The 15,792-nt window shown below is 33.1% G+C and overlaps 1 protein-coding gene across 1 annotated transcript in view; it reads left to right on the top strand.

Moving 5' to 3' along the window:
* LOC150104166 (guanylate cyclase soluble subunit beta-1-like) overlaps positions 1-15,792 on the top strand; it is a 195,476-nt gene that overhangs the window by 17,654 nt on the left and 162,030 nt on the right. The window contains exon 2 of the mRNA XM_090396787.1: positions 9,604-9,677. Within this exon, the coding sequence (XP_090252913.1) occupies positions 9,604-9,677 (74 nt within the window). The remainder of the gene's footprint in view (positions 1-9,603; positions 9,678-15,792) is intronic.

Here is a 15,792-nt window from a genome sequence, read left to right as displayed (position 1 = left end):
ATAACGACATATCATTTTATTGTCGATTTATTCTAGGTCTCTTATTGTCACTTTTGACTTTTAAAATAATCAATCATCAAGCAGTTAAGGACGATAATGGTCACTTCCATAATCCATTTATCACCATCGCTTACTGCATAGCTTCATCTTAAGGTATCATTAATCCATCTTTTCCTGAATTGTGCCATTATTGATACAGTTCAGAAAAGATAAATTAACTTCTTATATTTCGCTAGATAAAAAACCATTTGTCTTCTATAAAAGCTAAAGGCAAACAAATGTTTCACTTCTAAGAAAATAAATATGTATTATTTTTGATTGACTATCATGCTAGTTGAATTTTACCCTTATATAACTTTACTGATTCTGACTGCGAAACATAGTTCTTTCTTATGATCTATTGATGTTATAAGAGATTCTGTCATCTTTATTGTGTTTGTGGTTATTGCACTATATTGAATTCCAACAAAGGTGATTCCAGTCATTGCTTATAATAAACATAGGAGAAAGTCCAGCTAGAGAGTAGCAAAATATTCACTTTTAGTTTACCATTGAGATAAACCGGTAATAGTTTGACTAGAATATGCTTTTTAATTCTAGAAAAATATCTAAGCAACGAAGGAGCGTGAAACATTTATGGTGACAACTGAAAACTGCATGCAACCCACAGACGACAGTAACCGGAATTATGCTAATGAATGTGATCCTAATCATGATGAAAATTTTGCTATCATAATAAGGATGAATTTTAATAATATTCATGATAGTGTTATTGAGATGACTTTGGGATCGTAATCTTGATGATCATTTTAAGATCGTATGTGATCTAAAAGGGATTAAAAGAGATACGGCACATGTCGCTGACCATATGGTGAATTTCCTTTGAAAATGAAAATATTCTGAAACGGTAATTAATTGTTAATTACGAATAGCTTGATATCTTAACTCCCAGTGACATATACTTATTCAGTTCTAAATTTTCATGCGGTCTACAGCAAAAAGAAATTCTTTCTCCTTATATATATGTATATATACACTGTATATATATATCTTTCCCTTTGGTGTATATCTATTCACTTCTTTTAATAGCCAATATCTTTCCATCCTAAATAGATGTTCTTTCGATCTCACTCTCTATATTCATTGATCTTTTCATTTTCATTATAAATATCAAGTTCGTTTTTTGATGTCTTCATTTCATATATGATCCAAGTTGTGCATCCTTTAATTGTTCTTAAAAATCTCAAAACGAAATTCTTATTAAAAACAGTTCTGTGTAATCGTAATTCTAATACATTAGACTAATGATATATGGCTGTTGTTAGAATCATATAACGAATTAATTGAGGAAAATATAAAGTCTGTTAAGGTTATCGATTATGTCACTCTGTTATTTCGTGGTTCTTCACCTCTTACCCGAGGGATCCATACCGGTCTTGATGCTGTCTCACTTTCATAACTCCGTTTGATGTATAACCTGAATATAATCTAATAAAATAATTAATCTAAGCATATAATTAATTCATCGTTTAGAATCTAGAAAATATCATTAAAATATTAAAAGTAATAAAAATACCACCTGGCAAATACACTGGAATATTTCATGGCTTATTCAAAGATCTCAGATGAACTGCACTTAAATCAGGGTAGTCGAAGATTATCAATTTTATCTAATGAATTTTCACTGAATAATTAATGATATTTCGGATTCTATTTAAGAGCAAGTGTATTTGTTCATTTTCTCTCTCTCCATTGTTCTTCAACAGTTCCTCTTTTTTTTCTATAATTCACTAGAAAGTTTTTCCGTAAGATAGTCAAACCGATGATATGCGCATAATGATAATATCTGTATGGTTGTGTCATATCAAATACTGTGATATCAAAAATGATTGTTACTTTAAAATAAAGAAATTGAAGATTTCTCAACTTTTGACTAAATCACAACTCTTAAAGTTGCCTTGCTTAATTAATTCAGAGATGTGCGTGCTTCTGTCCATTGAACATTTTCCCCGTTTAATTCGAATATGTCAATTAGTATGTTTTGTTACAGTTCTGATAATGATCATTGGAGATTGAAAAGCATTGGTTTGAATTCAGGCAATCACTCGTGAATCTTTATGAAATCTTTTTTGAAAGAGTTGTTCATCTGCGACGGAAGTGGCAGCGAATTTTCTTCCTGTACTGAGATATATACAACTTAAGCATGTTCTAAACCCCTACGGAGCATGGTTACACACGACGAGAAATTTTGTTTGCGAGATGAAAAACGAGATGAAAACTCGTTTTTCATCTCGCATAACAGACAATCTGGCCATAGAACGAGCATGAGTAATAATAATTTTGTAATAATTTCTACACCCTCTGTCCAAAAAGAAACCAAACTTTTCGAAAATAGAAGAAACTAGTGGCGTCACCTGTTGTATATTTTTGTTGTCGAAAGCGGCAACCTTCATTAGTGTTGGTAAACTGTTTATTATTATTATTATTATTATTATTATTATTATCTGAGCCCTCCAGGGAGGCTGTAAATTACCCAACCCAGCTATCATACCTTCCGTTAAATTCATTTACACTAGATGCACTCACTACCCCTAAGGGCAAATTATTCCACTCACTTACTCACTGCTCTCTGAGAGAAACACCTAGCCCTTACCCCTTTCTTGAATGAGAACAATCTTAACTTCCATGGATGTCCCCGTGTTCTCTCCCAGCCTTCCATATAACGAAACATTTCATCATTTGAAATTCTATAACTCTCATTTAAAAGTTTATAGACCTCTATCATATCACCCCCCCCCCTCTTCCTCCTGTTAACCAGAGCCTGTAATCCACATACTCGCAATCTGTCCTCATAATCTAAATCCCATAATCCGGATATAATCTTTGTAACTCTTCTTTGCATCCTTTCCACAGCTTCTTTATTCCCTTGAAACCCAGGAGACCAAATCTGCATACAGTAATCCAAGTGGGAAAATTACTTACTTATCCTTAAATGTAAGGATAAGTAAGTAATGAGTTGTATTTGCAACTCTGCTATGTGACCTTTGAACTTTAAATTCTTATCCACCAACACACCAAGATCCCTTGCCTTTTCAGTTTCTTGTAGCATAACCCTGCTAATATAATATGCCGCTGGAACTCTAATCACGCCAAAGTGCATAACTTTACACTTCCTAACATTAAACTGATAGCCATATTCATTTACCCAGATTTTCAGTCTATTCAAATAATTTTGTAAGTGCTGAATATCAGTAGCATACCTGATTGTCCTGCCTATCTTCGCATCATCAGCAAACAATTGCAAATCTGATGGTAGACCTTGCTTGAAGTCATTAATGTATAGATTGAACAATAATGGCCCAAGGACTGAACCCTGAGGTATACCACTGGTTACCTTATATCTGGCAGATTCACATCCACTGTATACCACTTTTTGATATCTGTCTGTTAACCATCCCCTGATCCAAGTCAACAGATTATGTGTACCAATCCCATATTCTCCAGTTTACGCAACAGTCTCTCGTGTGGTATCTTATCAAATGCCTTAAAAAAATCCAACATTATCATAGTGTATCCATTTCCTTTATCCAACTCGGCCGTAACATTGTTATAAAATATGAGCAAATTGCTAAAACATGACTTTCCTTTAGTAAACCCATGCTGTTCCCTGCAGAGTATAGAATGATTGTCTAACCATTTCTGTATGCGAGTTTCTTACTAACTTCTCTAAAATCTTCACTACCAAACCAGAAATACATTTATGACATTTGTTTCATTAGAAACCGAGTTATAGTGCCAAGAGTGACAGTGTGTTTTGACGAACGGTCGGTCGTCACGATATTCATCTTGAACACGACGAATTCTCGCTTTCAATCGCTTCAAAACTTCGAGATAAAACCCACCATTGACCGTTTGGCCAGGCGGAACGAATTATTTGTGGATAAAGCCCTTGGAATCGGAATTGAAATAGAAAAAAATCAGCATTTTCTTTACTTTTGACTTCTCCAATGGACTTTTTTTCAGATGCTCCTCTTCTGGTGGTCTCCACTCAGCATTCTGGCGCTTTGTTTCGGGTTCATACTTAAAACTCCACGTTTCGCCACCAGTAACGATCGTCTCAAGGAAGTTTGAGTCCTTACGAGCGGTTTTAATGAGGTCCTTGCAGTGTTTAATTCGATACATTTTTCGTCGGTCAACTTGTGGGGAATAAATCGCGAATTCAATTTACGAAGGCCCAAACTCTCGGTCAAAATGTTGTGCGCAGTTCATTTTCGAATCCCCAATTCATCTTCAATCCGTCTTCCGGACGATTTCGCGTTTCCTTTGATGAAATCACGCACTTTATGGATGTCTCTCAGTCCAGTTTTTGGACGGCCCGGCTTTTCGTCTTACTCAAGCGTCTCACGACTACTTTGAAATCGCTTAAACCACTAGTAAACTTGAGTACGGTATAAGCATTCATCACCGTATGCTTTGTGAAGCATTTGATGCGTTTCGGTAAAACGTTTACCAAGTTTAACACAAACGTCAATCGTAGCTCTCTATTTGAAACTCATTTTCCGACCGTTCGTCAAAACACGCTGTCACTCTTGGTACTATAACTCGGTTTCTAATGAAGCAAATGTCATATAAACAGTTGACACAACACTAATAAAGGTTGCTGCTTTCGACAACAAAAAGATACAACTGGTGGCGCTACTAGTTTCGTATATTTTCTAAAAGTTCGGTATCTTTTTTTTGGACAGAGGGTGTTCATTACCTAAAGTTGTAGAATCTGAGTAAACTGAAAACTCTGAGTAAAAACGCCCTGTGCAAGCTTTTTGTGTTTTTCTATTCCTAGTGTTCCGCGAAATAAAACTTCAAAAGTGAACACTAATCTGTCGCACATCATGCAATGAGCACGAACATTGAAAATTTCACTGTTCCTACACGAACATTGAAACCATACAAGTTAAAACTCCAATTGAGATTCATGATGAATTATATGAAAATTTTAATATAGTACAGTAGATCGTAGGGCAGTGTGACGATTGGTATTTCAATACCCTGAACATCGGAATGCCCATCGTGATATTTCAATGCTCTGCTTGGATAAGCATTTAAAAACAATCTAAGAGGTATCGGGCCATCAACATCTGCCGTTGACATATCGTCAATAGCCTGTTGGAAGAAGCTCGACACAAAACATGCTATAAAATCGCAAATGAAGAAGCAAACATCTTAACTGCATATTTATTTTGAGAATTTTATCTGAACGTTTTAAGAAGGGGAAACTAAAGTCGCTCTCAAATTCGTATCAAATCATTTGACAGAAAGCCAGTAAAGCACATCGACTGTAGATTGTAGAAATACTCCTGCGTTGTAAGACTGGTGGCGAATAAATTAAAAACAGAAGTTTTGAAGGCGAAACAGCAGATTTTTGAATCAGAAATGAAAATTCATTAGTAATAATGGAACGATCTAACGCCGGCACTGCTTTTAGAAGAAAAGAATTCTTCTAAAAGCAGTGCCGACGTCAATGGTTAAGTTAATAATGGGAATTTTCAAACCTAAACCCCAAAGTTTTTAGGACTTACTTCAATACAGTGAGTTAATCATTTGATTTAGCTTTGCAGATATCATTCTTTACTTTGATATTCCTGAATGGATTTGTTTTTACAAAGAGCGCATGAAATCTGGTTGTAGTTAAAACATGAGAATATATAGGAAAGCTTAACTTCGATGTATAACCTAATGGAGTTACGATTATATTTATCATCAATATATTCGCTACGCATAAAACCTTTTATATGCTTTTAGCTGAAATTAAAGTAAATGACTTTTATGTAACCTGAATAGAATTAATTTTCTTATTGCTACATTAACAGTGCTTACAGCACTTAAACGTTGTAAAAATAGGTTACTTATATTCCCTTAAAAGCGCAAAGTAAGATAAAGTTACTTGACTGATAATTTAGCAGTTTGAGAAAGTACATAAAGCTATTGATGCATTAAGAGACTTTTCAAATAAAATTATCCCAGTTAACGAATATTCGTTTCATTAAGATCTTACGAATATCTATACAGCATAAATTACTTTTTTTAAAAAAGGAAACATTTTGTCTTTAAAAAAATTAATAAAACTTGTTCTAGCCATAAGAGATAAACGTGAGTCTGATAGAGGTAAAATGCCGTATTTTAATTCCGTTATCATTTCTTAAGTGCATGAATATTCTGCCAGCAGAGAACATTTTCATTCATGTAGGTTAGCTGTCGTAGATGATTAGGTAAGAGAAAATTGGTTTGTGCACTTTACGAGGTTCCAAAATAGAATGAAAGATGTGCTCCATTTTGAGGTCATAATGTAGATGGAAAGTCACTTTAGAGTAGGAGGATCTATTAGATAAGTGAATCAAGAAAGAGCGTAGGAGAATCAAGAAATCATTATTGGACAAGAAATTAGTTTAGAATTTTCAGGATGGAGATTGTGCATTCTACTGCCAACTTTAACGAATGTAATTATTAGTAGATTTGAGTATTTGTAAATGCTATTTCTGCAGGAATTTTTCACTAAATATAAATTAGAAATAACTTTATAATTTCGTGATTTTTTTTTAAAAAATAATCATTTAGAAATAGGAATCCTGAATATTGTGTGATTTGGAAGGCTGAATGTTTATCATTATCAAATAGATGTTTACTTCAAACAAAATGTTGGTATAACCTAATTATTCAACTAGGCAGCTATATTTAGATCTTAGATTTTACCAAAAATTCGCACCACTTTGTAAAAAAAAGGAGAAATTTCTATCTTACCAATGGACGTCCTATTTAGTCTGGATGTTGTTGTTCACAAATGTTCCCGTAGGTTAAGTGATGGCACTTATAGTTTATCTGTTCCCTCCTGACATCGCCCAACTATTCAGACGCTGTGTGAACTCAAATTTTTTCCGATGGAATGGGAAAATCTACAAACAACTATCTAGTTTTGCAATGGGAAACCCTCCATCTCTTCCATGTATTGACTTATTCATTCATGAAAACTTTAAACAAGACATTTTTATCTACAAATCCTAAACCATTACTTTGGTGGAGATACGCAGATGATATATTTATAATATGGAAACACAGTGTGGCTGAGTTACACGATTTTCTTTCATCTGTTAACTCCTTCACCATAAAATCAAATTCACTTTAGAACTTGAAAATGAAGGAAAAGTACTTTCCTAGACGTTCTAATTTCGAAAAAAAAAAGCAGAAGGAGGCATCTCTCTCTCTCTCTCTCTTAACGTATACCGTAAGCCTACTCAAACAGGTCGTTATCTACATTTCTCTTCGTTGCACAAAAGATATTGTACATTTGCTGAAAAGGAGGGGGCTATCTCTATAAGAGATGAAGGAACACTAAAAGAATTATATTCTCTTCTTCAACTATTGGTCAGTAATGAATATTCTAATAAAATGGTACAAAGAATATTATTCTCTACTCCTGCGCCACTTCGCTACTGAGTCTCAGTTTCCACCCTTTGTATTGGCAAACTTTCTCCGAAAGATATTTTCTAAAGAGATATTTAACACACATCCTGGATTTTGTTAAAGGTGAAATTTGTTGATATATAGTTCTTCATATACGTATTATCCACCAAAGTGATGGTTTAGGATTTGTTGATAACAAGACATCTTTTTCAGTTTCCCATGAACAAGTCCATACATGGAGAAAATAGAGGTTTCCTATTGCAAGGCCAGATTGTTATTTATAACTAGATTTTCCCATTCTATCAAAAATATTGAGTCTAGATAGTGTGTATTGTATATATTTACACAGGGCAAGCATCTAAAATTTTAGAAATAAGGCAAAAGGAGCATATTGGAAACGTGAATAACAACAAATAAGGCAGCTTATGCTCGGCATTCCATTTCTCCAACACTCACCATAGTATTGAATAGGACAAGAGCTATATGCCTTACATAAAGACAACTTCAGAGTCCGCAACATCAAATATTCAACGATGGTAATCTATTCACAAAAACCAAGGAATGAATTTGTGTGACATTTGGAAGTCACTTATTAGAACTTTCAACACATCAGACTTTAATTTTTCTGCAAACTATCGTGCACCTTCTAAACAGTGACTGACCCGAGCCAGCTTCTGCGTGTTTCTGTATTTACTGTTATTTTTGTGTAATGGTTCCTGCATATTAGGTTTTCAGTCATGTATAATTAATATTTACCGCTTATTGTATATTTCTTTGTTCTTCCTAACCAAGACGAAGCAACTAGCATATGTGGCGAAATTAGTAGGTTAGTTTAATTAGATAATTATTACGACCTAAATCTTAGAGTTAGTTATTTTTGTTAAATACATGACTATGCTATTGCCACTACGGATATGAGGAAAGCATATGTCTCGTAACTGAGTGCATGTCTGGATTCCATCACTGCAAAAGCTTTTATACATGTTTCTCCAGTCCTAGAGTGGATTCAATCTGTTTTTAATTAAAGATCGCGTTCTTTAATTAAAACATTTTTAATTAAAGACCTTATGATAACCACTTATTTTGAGAGTATTCGAGTAGGAATTATGGAAAAACTGACAACAAAATGGCACCTCTAAGCAAATCTAGTGTAATGTTCTGATATAGCATCTTCGTATGAATTATTACTGAAATGATCATAATTTCTTCATCGGATCTAACAGCTTTTTAGGATTAAGAATGCAATTCATCACAGAATTTTCTAATCATAATAACTTCATAGTCAGCACGACAATGAAGTTATTATGGTAAGTTCATTGTCGTAATGACTATATTTAATCCTCCAGCCAACATTGCATTTATAGAAAAATAGATATCGACATATTTAAAGATGTAAATACCATATATATAGAGAGAGATACAAACGAAGAGAGATACCATGTTAGCATAAGGGGCCTTTAAAATAAATAAATAAAATGTAAAACTAATGTAAAAAAAAAGTATACTAATACCACTCTGAATTCATTCTTCTTTAAAGCGACAGTGTAATGCATGGGAGTATTCTTACAATTTAATGTGTTTAAAATTAAATCTGACTTGTCAGCTTTTTGTTAAGGCAAATAAAATCATTGATTTCAACCTTATCATTCTGAAACTATTCAAGAAGGATCTAATGTTGCTCTTCTCTGATACATATGTTGTCCGGAATATTACCTTTAAAATAACTTCTTATATTACCTGAAAATTGTATGGAATAGGCAGCCTTAAATATACCAAATGTATTTTTAAATTTTAAACAACCTTAGTAATCGTTCCAAAAAAAAAAGAAACTTTATGCTTACTGAAGTAATATTTGCCTATCGTAATAACAGTTCCGACAGATAAATATTGCTGATAAGATTATTTCGTACTCGTATTTTAAATAGTGAGTTTTTCACAATGTTCGACCACTCTTTGTGGTCAAACATTGTGAAATCGAAAACTGGTCTTTGTTCGACCAATTCTACATCAAACACAGTGGTATAAAAAATAACACAAACATATCATTATCTATTATGATTTTATCTTATCTTATTTTATCTTAAGGTACGGAAGTTTCAAAACAGTTTCTCCAAAGACATATTGATTATTTTTTCATTATCTTTGCAGTACGGTTTTATCCACTGTGCCTTGGAAGATCTGATTGTTCGCCGTTATGGAGTTGATATATGGCAAAAAGTACTGTAAGTTTCATTTCCGTTGTATGTTTTATACATTTCGAACTTGAATAACTGCTTGTTAATTGGTTAAATTGGTTCCAAGTGACAACTCAGTTTATGAGCAGGAAATACTCATTTTAATTCAATCGACATTCCTATAATTTAGCAAATAACCTTATATAGTTCAGTACTTTACCAACTCAACTCATCAGAAGAAAGGTTAGGCGCTGACATCCATTACAGTGTAAGTCACTCTTTGTAATGAGAAAAACTTTCGCTTGCACGAGATACAACAAAAGCTTCTAACTTCATTTTAGTCAATATCCATAGATTTTCTTCCGGAATTTTATTACATTTATCTATAAATTAATGAAGGAGTGAGAGAAAGGAATGCTTCGTAATATCTCCGTCAACTGCCTTAGAGATTTCAGTTGTGATGCATCAACATTAAATATGAATGGCATATGTGCAATTTTAATATCTACATTTACATTTTGTATTATTATGCATTAATAACTGATTATTAATCCACATACAAGTCGTAATGTTCAAATCATCTTCTCTAATGCTACCATGGAAATTGTAGATGGCGACGTCATTATTTATTATAGTCAGTCAAATAAATTAATTAAATCCAAATATTCGTTGACAATTTTGAATTCGTTGGAATTCAAGTTTAAGAGTTTAAGATGTTGCTCTTTATATATGCCCTAATCCCTAACTTTTATAATTTAATCGCATCGAATGAGGAGATTCTTCAGAAATTTCTACTGAGATGGAAATGCAAGGATGGCATAGATCTGTGTGGTACTGGAAGAATGGAGAGTAGGCTAACTGTACTTAATTAATATAATAAAGGCTTTTATTATTTATTAACAGATAATGGATAAAATAAATTAACACTATAATGCATTCTCAGTTCTTTGGCCTACGTATAAATATATCTGCATACTCGTTCTTGTTAGTATTAATAGATATGCGTTAGTAAATATATTAGCTCCAGTAATGGAGCTAATATATTTACTAACGCATATCTAACGCATATTTAACTAATATTAAAACTAAATCAGACACTGTACTGGATAATTCTACAATACTCTTTTCTCTCTCTCTCTCTCTCTCTCTGTCTGTGTCTCTCTCAATCTATCTATCTATCTAACTAACCATTTTATTTATTCTTTAAGTATAATCTTTTCAAACTTTAATTTCTGTATCTCTTTATTTTATCCTGCTAAATACCCTAATTCAGTGACTATTATTATAATATTATTTCCAGTATTTCTATTTGTCAATTTCTATGTTATTTCTTATTCCACTTATGCTAGAATAAATTAACTTTGGTTGCTATCTAAAGTTAAGTGACTCAAGAAATCGATTCTTCTCTTCTTGAATTGTTAAACCTATTTTCTTAACCCTGTTTGACCTTAAGGGGCGAAGACCTTGTGGTCTGTGAAGCTTACTTTGTAGTATATTATAATAATATGTTCAGCGTTTGTCTTAATATTAACATACTAAACACATATCGGGTTTATCACATATCAGCCATGATTTTATTATAAATATCAAAGTTTTCGTGTTATTCTAATCATCAGAGTTCTTCTAAGTCCAGTCGATCACGGATTATATAAAGCCAAAAATGAAATCCAAACGCTAATTATTCCTGAAGGGGAATATTTCCTCATTAGTGAGATCTCTTCATTCGCCATCACCAATGCATAATAGTTAGCACTCGATAGCTGGTATCCATAATGTATGAAGTAGCATCAAAATTTAAATAATAATTTACCAAAAATAGAAATGCCAGTAGGCGGTGTGGCTTCTCATTTTCGCAATATAACTCCAGTTTCCTTTCCTCTCTCTTTCTCTCTCTCTCTCTCTCTGTGTGTGTTCAGTGTCACCCGCACTATCTTAAAATTTAAATATGTTGTTGTTGTTTCAATTTTATTTCATTTTAATTTTATGCTATTTTCATTTCCTGGCAATATTTATTCAGCAGGGAAAACTGTAAATATGTACAAGTATTTACATGCATATGTAAATATATTTGCCTATCGTAATAACAGTTCCGACAGATAAATTTTGCTAATAAGTACATCAGCTATCGATATGAATAGAAATAGCATCGTTCTTTATTTTGTATAATAATCATAAATAAGATTTTAATGCATAATTTTAAAGTTATCAACTGACAAAATATCAAAGTTATATTTCAAAATGGAGTTTTGTGTGAACGTGTTGAGTAATGTTTAAAGCTATCAATTTCATCTAATGATCACGATAAGTTTGATATAATTATATGACATATATTTAAGACAGATTAAATAATATGAATCTTTCTGTTTGCAAACGTGATGTATATTGACTTTTATTCGTCAAATTTCTAGAAACTATTGAAGGAATTATGGAAATACAGGTTGATGAAAATTAAAGTATCCATGTTTAAGGCCTTGGGAAGCGCCACCCAGTGATCCCAATGCAGCGAATCTTTGCAGGAATACCTTGTGCGATATCCACAAAAAAAAAAAAGTAATTCCAAAATCCACCACCAGGGGAGTTGTGAGCACGAAATACGTGAAATTTGCAACTCGACAGGTGCTATGAGGGTTTGTTTAAAAGGATAGACATGGTTTTTTTCCCCTTCCTTCTGGTTGTTAATACCGTCCACAGTGATGGTACTAACCTTGCCTAAGCGTGCTCTGCTCGTGAAGCTGTTCTACCTACACAATTGCAATGCTTTTACTGCACTCCGCGAATTTCGTCACCTGAACAAATATCGACGAAATCCAATATCTCCATGTGCTCTGCAATGAAACCGAAGTAAAAGATTTCACTTTATATCAGAAAATGCTGTACTAATTTAACTACATTTGTAGATATTAGGGATCAACATTGATGTTCTTGGAAAACTCAGGGAAAGATCATCTTCTCCTTTTTCCTTTTAGACCTATTGGCCTATTACGGAGCTATTCTAAGCCCTTTCAAGGCGTACCCGGTTTGCCTGCTTGCGGGAGGAAAAAACCCAGATAAACTGGCGAGAAAAACCCCTGCAGTCCACACCTAAGACCGGCTAACTTGGCTATGTCTGAGAAAGATTCTAAGCTCCTCACGTCAACGACGGGAATCGAACCCAGGACACACTTTCATAGGCATATGGTTGCGAAGCGCATAGCCATTCGGCTAACCGAGCGGACTGGAAGATCATGAATCGATTACACACAGTACAAGGTACATTTCAGAATTCACTAACTCAACTTGTTAATAAATGAAGTTATTAAAAATAATTAGGTTAATTTGAAATATTATTAGGGTAATGTTAAAATATTAAGTAATATAAAATTTTTCCATAAAATTAGCAATTGTTTATTTACATCACAAAATAATTTTTGATCTAATATTTTACCCTCTACAGAAACTAATCAGACGATTCCCTGCTTTCTTTAAATCCTCTAAGGTGCTTGTTGGGGGAAATATAATCCCTTAACATAATGCTCATATCAGTTATGAAAGGGACACCAAAGACTTTTTTCTTTCAGTTATTATCAAAGAGAATATTCTGATTTTCTGTATGGCATTTTTATGCTTTGAACTTAAGCTTGCTTTGTGGTTTGTTATCATAATATGTTCAGCATTTGTTTTAATGATAATCAGGTTGTAGATTTTAATTTATTCTCAATATTTAAAACCTAATTTTGTGATATAATAGGAGTAAATACTTGCGAATGCTTTAACTTCGGTGACTAATTCTTATTCCTTCTCTAATATAAAATATTTTTAGTAATAAGCAGGTAAAATATTCTAAGACAGCAACAAATATATGCACTATTAAACTAAATTTTTAGATATTATTACTAAGTGTTTATTCGCCCTTGTAAGTTGCCTTGGTACTGCATCATTCTAACTGAAAAATGTGACCTGCTTGAATACCGTGTTTAACTTCTTTTTATAACACATCTTAAGTTTACGAACCCTATTGACCTCTCCTTCGAGGCCACATAATAACACGCTACTTTGTAATAGCCGATGCCATTTCGAAAGCAAAGGGAAAGAAGTTTTAACCTTTTACTAATGCATACTTGCATGTGCCAAGCTTTAGTATTTTCTGGTTTTTTTCCACAAGATAATAAAAGACTACTGTACTTAAAAAATCTAAGCGCGTGGATGAAAAAGTATTGTCATTATCCTTTTCTTTATTTCTTTCTCTTTTTTTTTTTTTTTTTTTTTGAAATATATATGCTTTGTGTTTTATTTGAAGAAAAACAGACAAACTACAATCACAGTAGTCTCATTATGTTCCTCCAGTGGAGAACGTAATCGGAATACTGGAGTCATAAACAAACCAGGAGGAGTATAAATCTTATAACCAGGGCAAGAAGCATGCCGTTTCTGTGTTAGTTAATACTACACGAAATAACAAAGCTTTTTTCTTTTAATTTAGAATTCTTATCAGGTTTGTTCAACGTTATTTATTATGTTCAATTTAACTTTTTATTTATCTTATTTTTAACTTTTATTATTTTTTTTCATTATAAAATAAAAGCACAGTAAAATTCTACAATAATTTAAATAAAATAATTTTTCAATCTATATATTCATGTGTTCTATTTGCGTTAATTGTGATTTGTTATTAAGTGCGACGTCATGATCGGAGTGTATCTATCTGTTAGTTATGCATGTTTAACTAACTCCAACTTACTTTTAATGAAAATATTTTTAAAATGAGTAAAAACAAATTAGAAAGGAAAATAATTACCACACTCCTGTACACAAAACTATAAGTGGGTCGTTTTTTACCAATTTTATAAATAGATGTGCTGAAAAAAATCGAATTTGATATTTCCAGGCATATACAGATCGATTTATGTATCACATAAAAATGAAAATAATTCGAATTTGTTTATTTATAATTAGGACCAAAGAGATGAAGATTATGAGGCTAGAATACATCTGTTAATTGCGTGCAATCTCCAGCCGTTATTTCCTGTTCGCAGGATAAAATACTCGAGTTTCCCGGAGGAAAAAAAGGTTACCCCCCCCCCCCTTATGACACCGAAAGTCATCCAAAAGTCCTTATAAGGTTTTCGTTGCCCGGAACGGATTCTCAGCCGCTTCTTTTTGTAGAATAAGAAGCAAATATCCGACGTCCTCACGACTGCGCTGTAAATGCGCACTTGACATACACTTAACGATTATCAAAAAAAATTTTGTTCGTTGCTGGGATTATCGAGACAGAGAGAGAAAAAGGATAAAATAAATTATTGTGGGAAAACATAACTTGAAGTTCAAAGTATAATTTGATCAACCGGATTTAAACTTTATTTTTTTATCATTTCAACTCTCTGTTCTGTGTATATGTACGAAGGCAACATCCAAACCGGTCACATTTATATGTAATGACTTAATCAAGAATTAGCACATTTCTCAAATGTGAATTTAATACCAATGTCTTCATTAAAAGTTATTTTAATTGCTGCGACATTCGCTTTAATGCAAGAACTTACCTCAAATAGTGAACGTAGTTAGCAATGGTGCCCTTTGGTTGGAATAAAACCTGTTTTCGAATCCTTTCTAGGACGAGAAAAATCTTTATAAGGTTTTTTTTTTTTTTTTTTTTTTCATCTGAACGTGGGTTCGCTGGTTAATTATTTACATGCTGACATTTCTACAGCTCAATCTGCATTATCACTTTAAGGACACACATTGAGCGAAGGCTGCGAATGAAAGAAGCTACAGAACATGGACATTCATGTTCATGTGTTTGGAGGATGAAAATGTCGCTCTACGTTGTGTACTTTGTTGATTACTGCTAATGGAAGTACAGTTGGTGCGCGCAAATTTTTGTAGAATTATACCATCAGGTCTACTGCATTTAAACGGTAGAACATGAAAAACTTCATGGAAGAGTCTTTGCAATTTGAATCAGAATCTATGTATTAGCCTGACTTTCTTCCACCTGATGAAATGGTGTTCATCCAAAATATGTTGTGCTTTTTTGTTGCAACCTTTTTTGTTCAAACAAAGCGGATAGAATTGAAACGGCTCATGTTCATAACCCCGTTAATCGCAATAAAACTGGTGATGTAATTCTAAACAAAGTTTGACGCAGCTCGCTATACTCCCTTCAGCGTGAATCACAGAAGAT

This window comes from Typopeltis vanoorti, chromosome 8, assembly GCF_054136105.1.
Source record: "Typopeltis vanoorti isolate ZY-2024b chromosome 8, IOZ_Tvanoo_1.0, whole genome shotgun sequence".
Lineage (NCBI taxonomy): Eukaryota > Metazoa > Arthropoda > Arachnida > Uropygi > Thelyphonidae > Typopeltis > Typopeltis vanoorti.
This window is presented reverse-complemented; position numbering and strand designations above follow the sequence as displayed.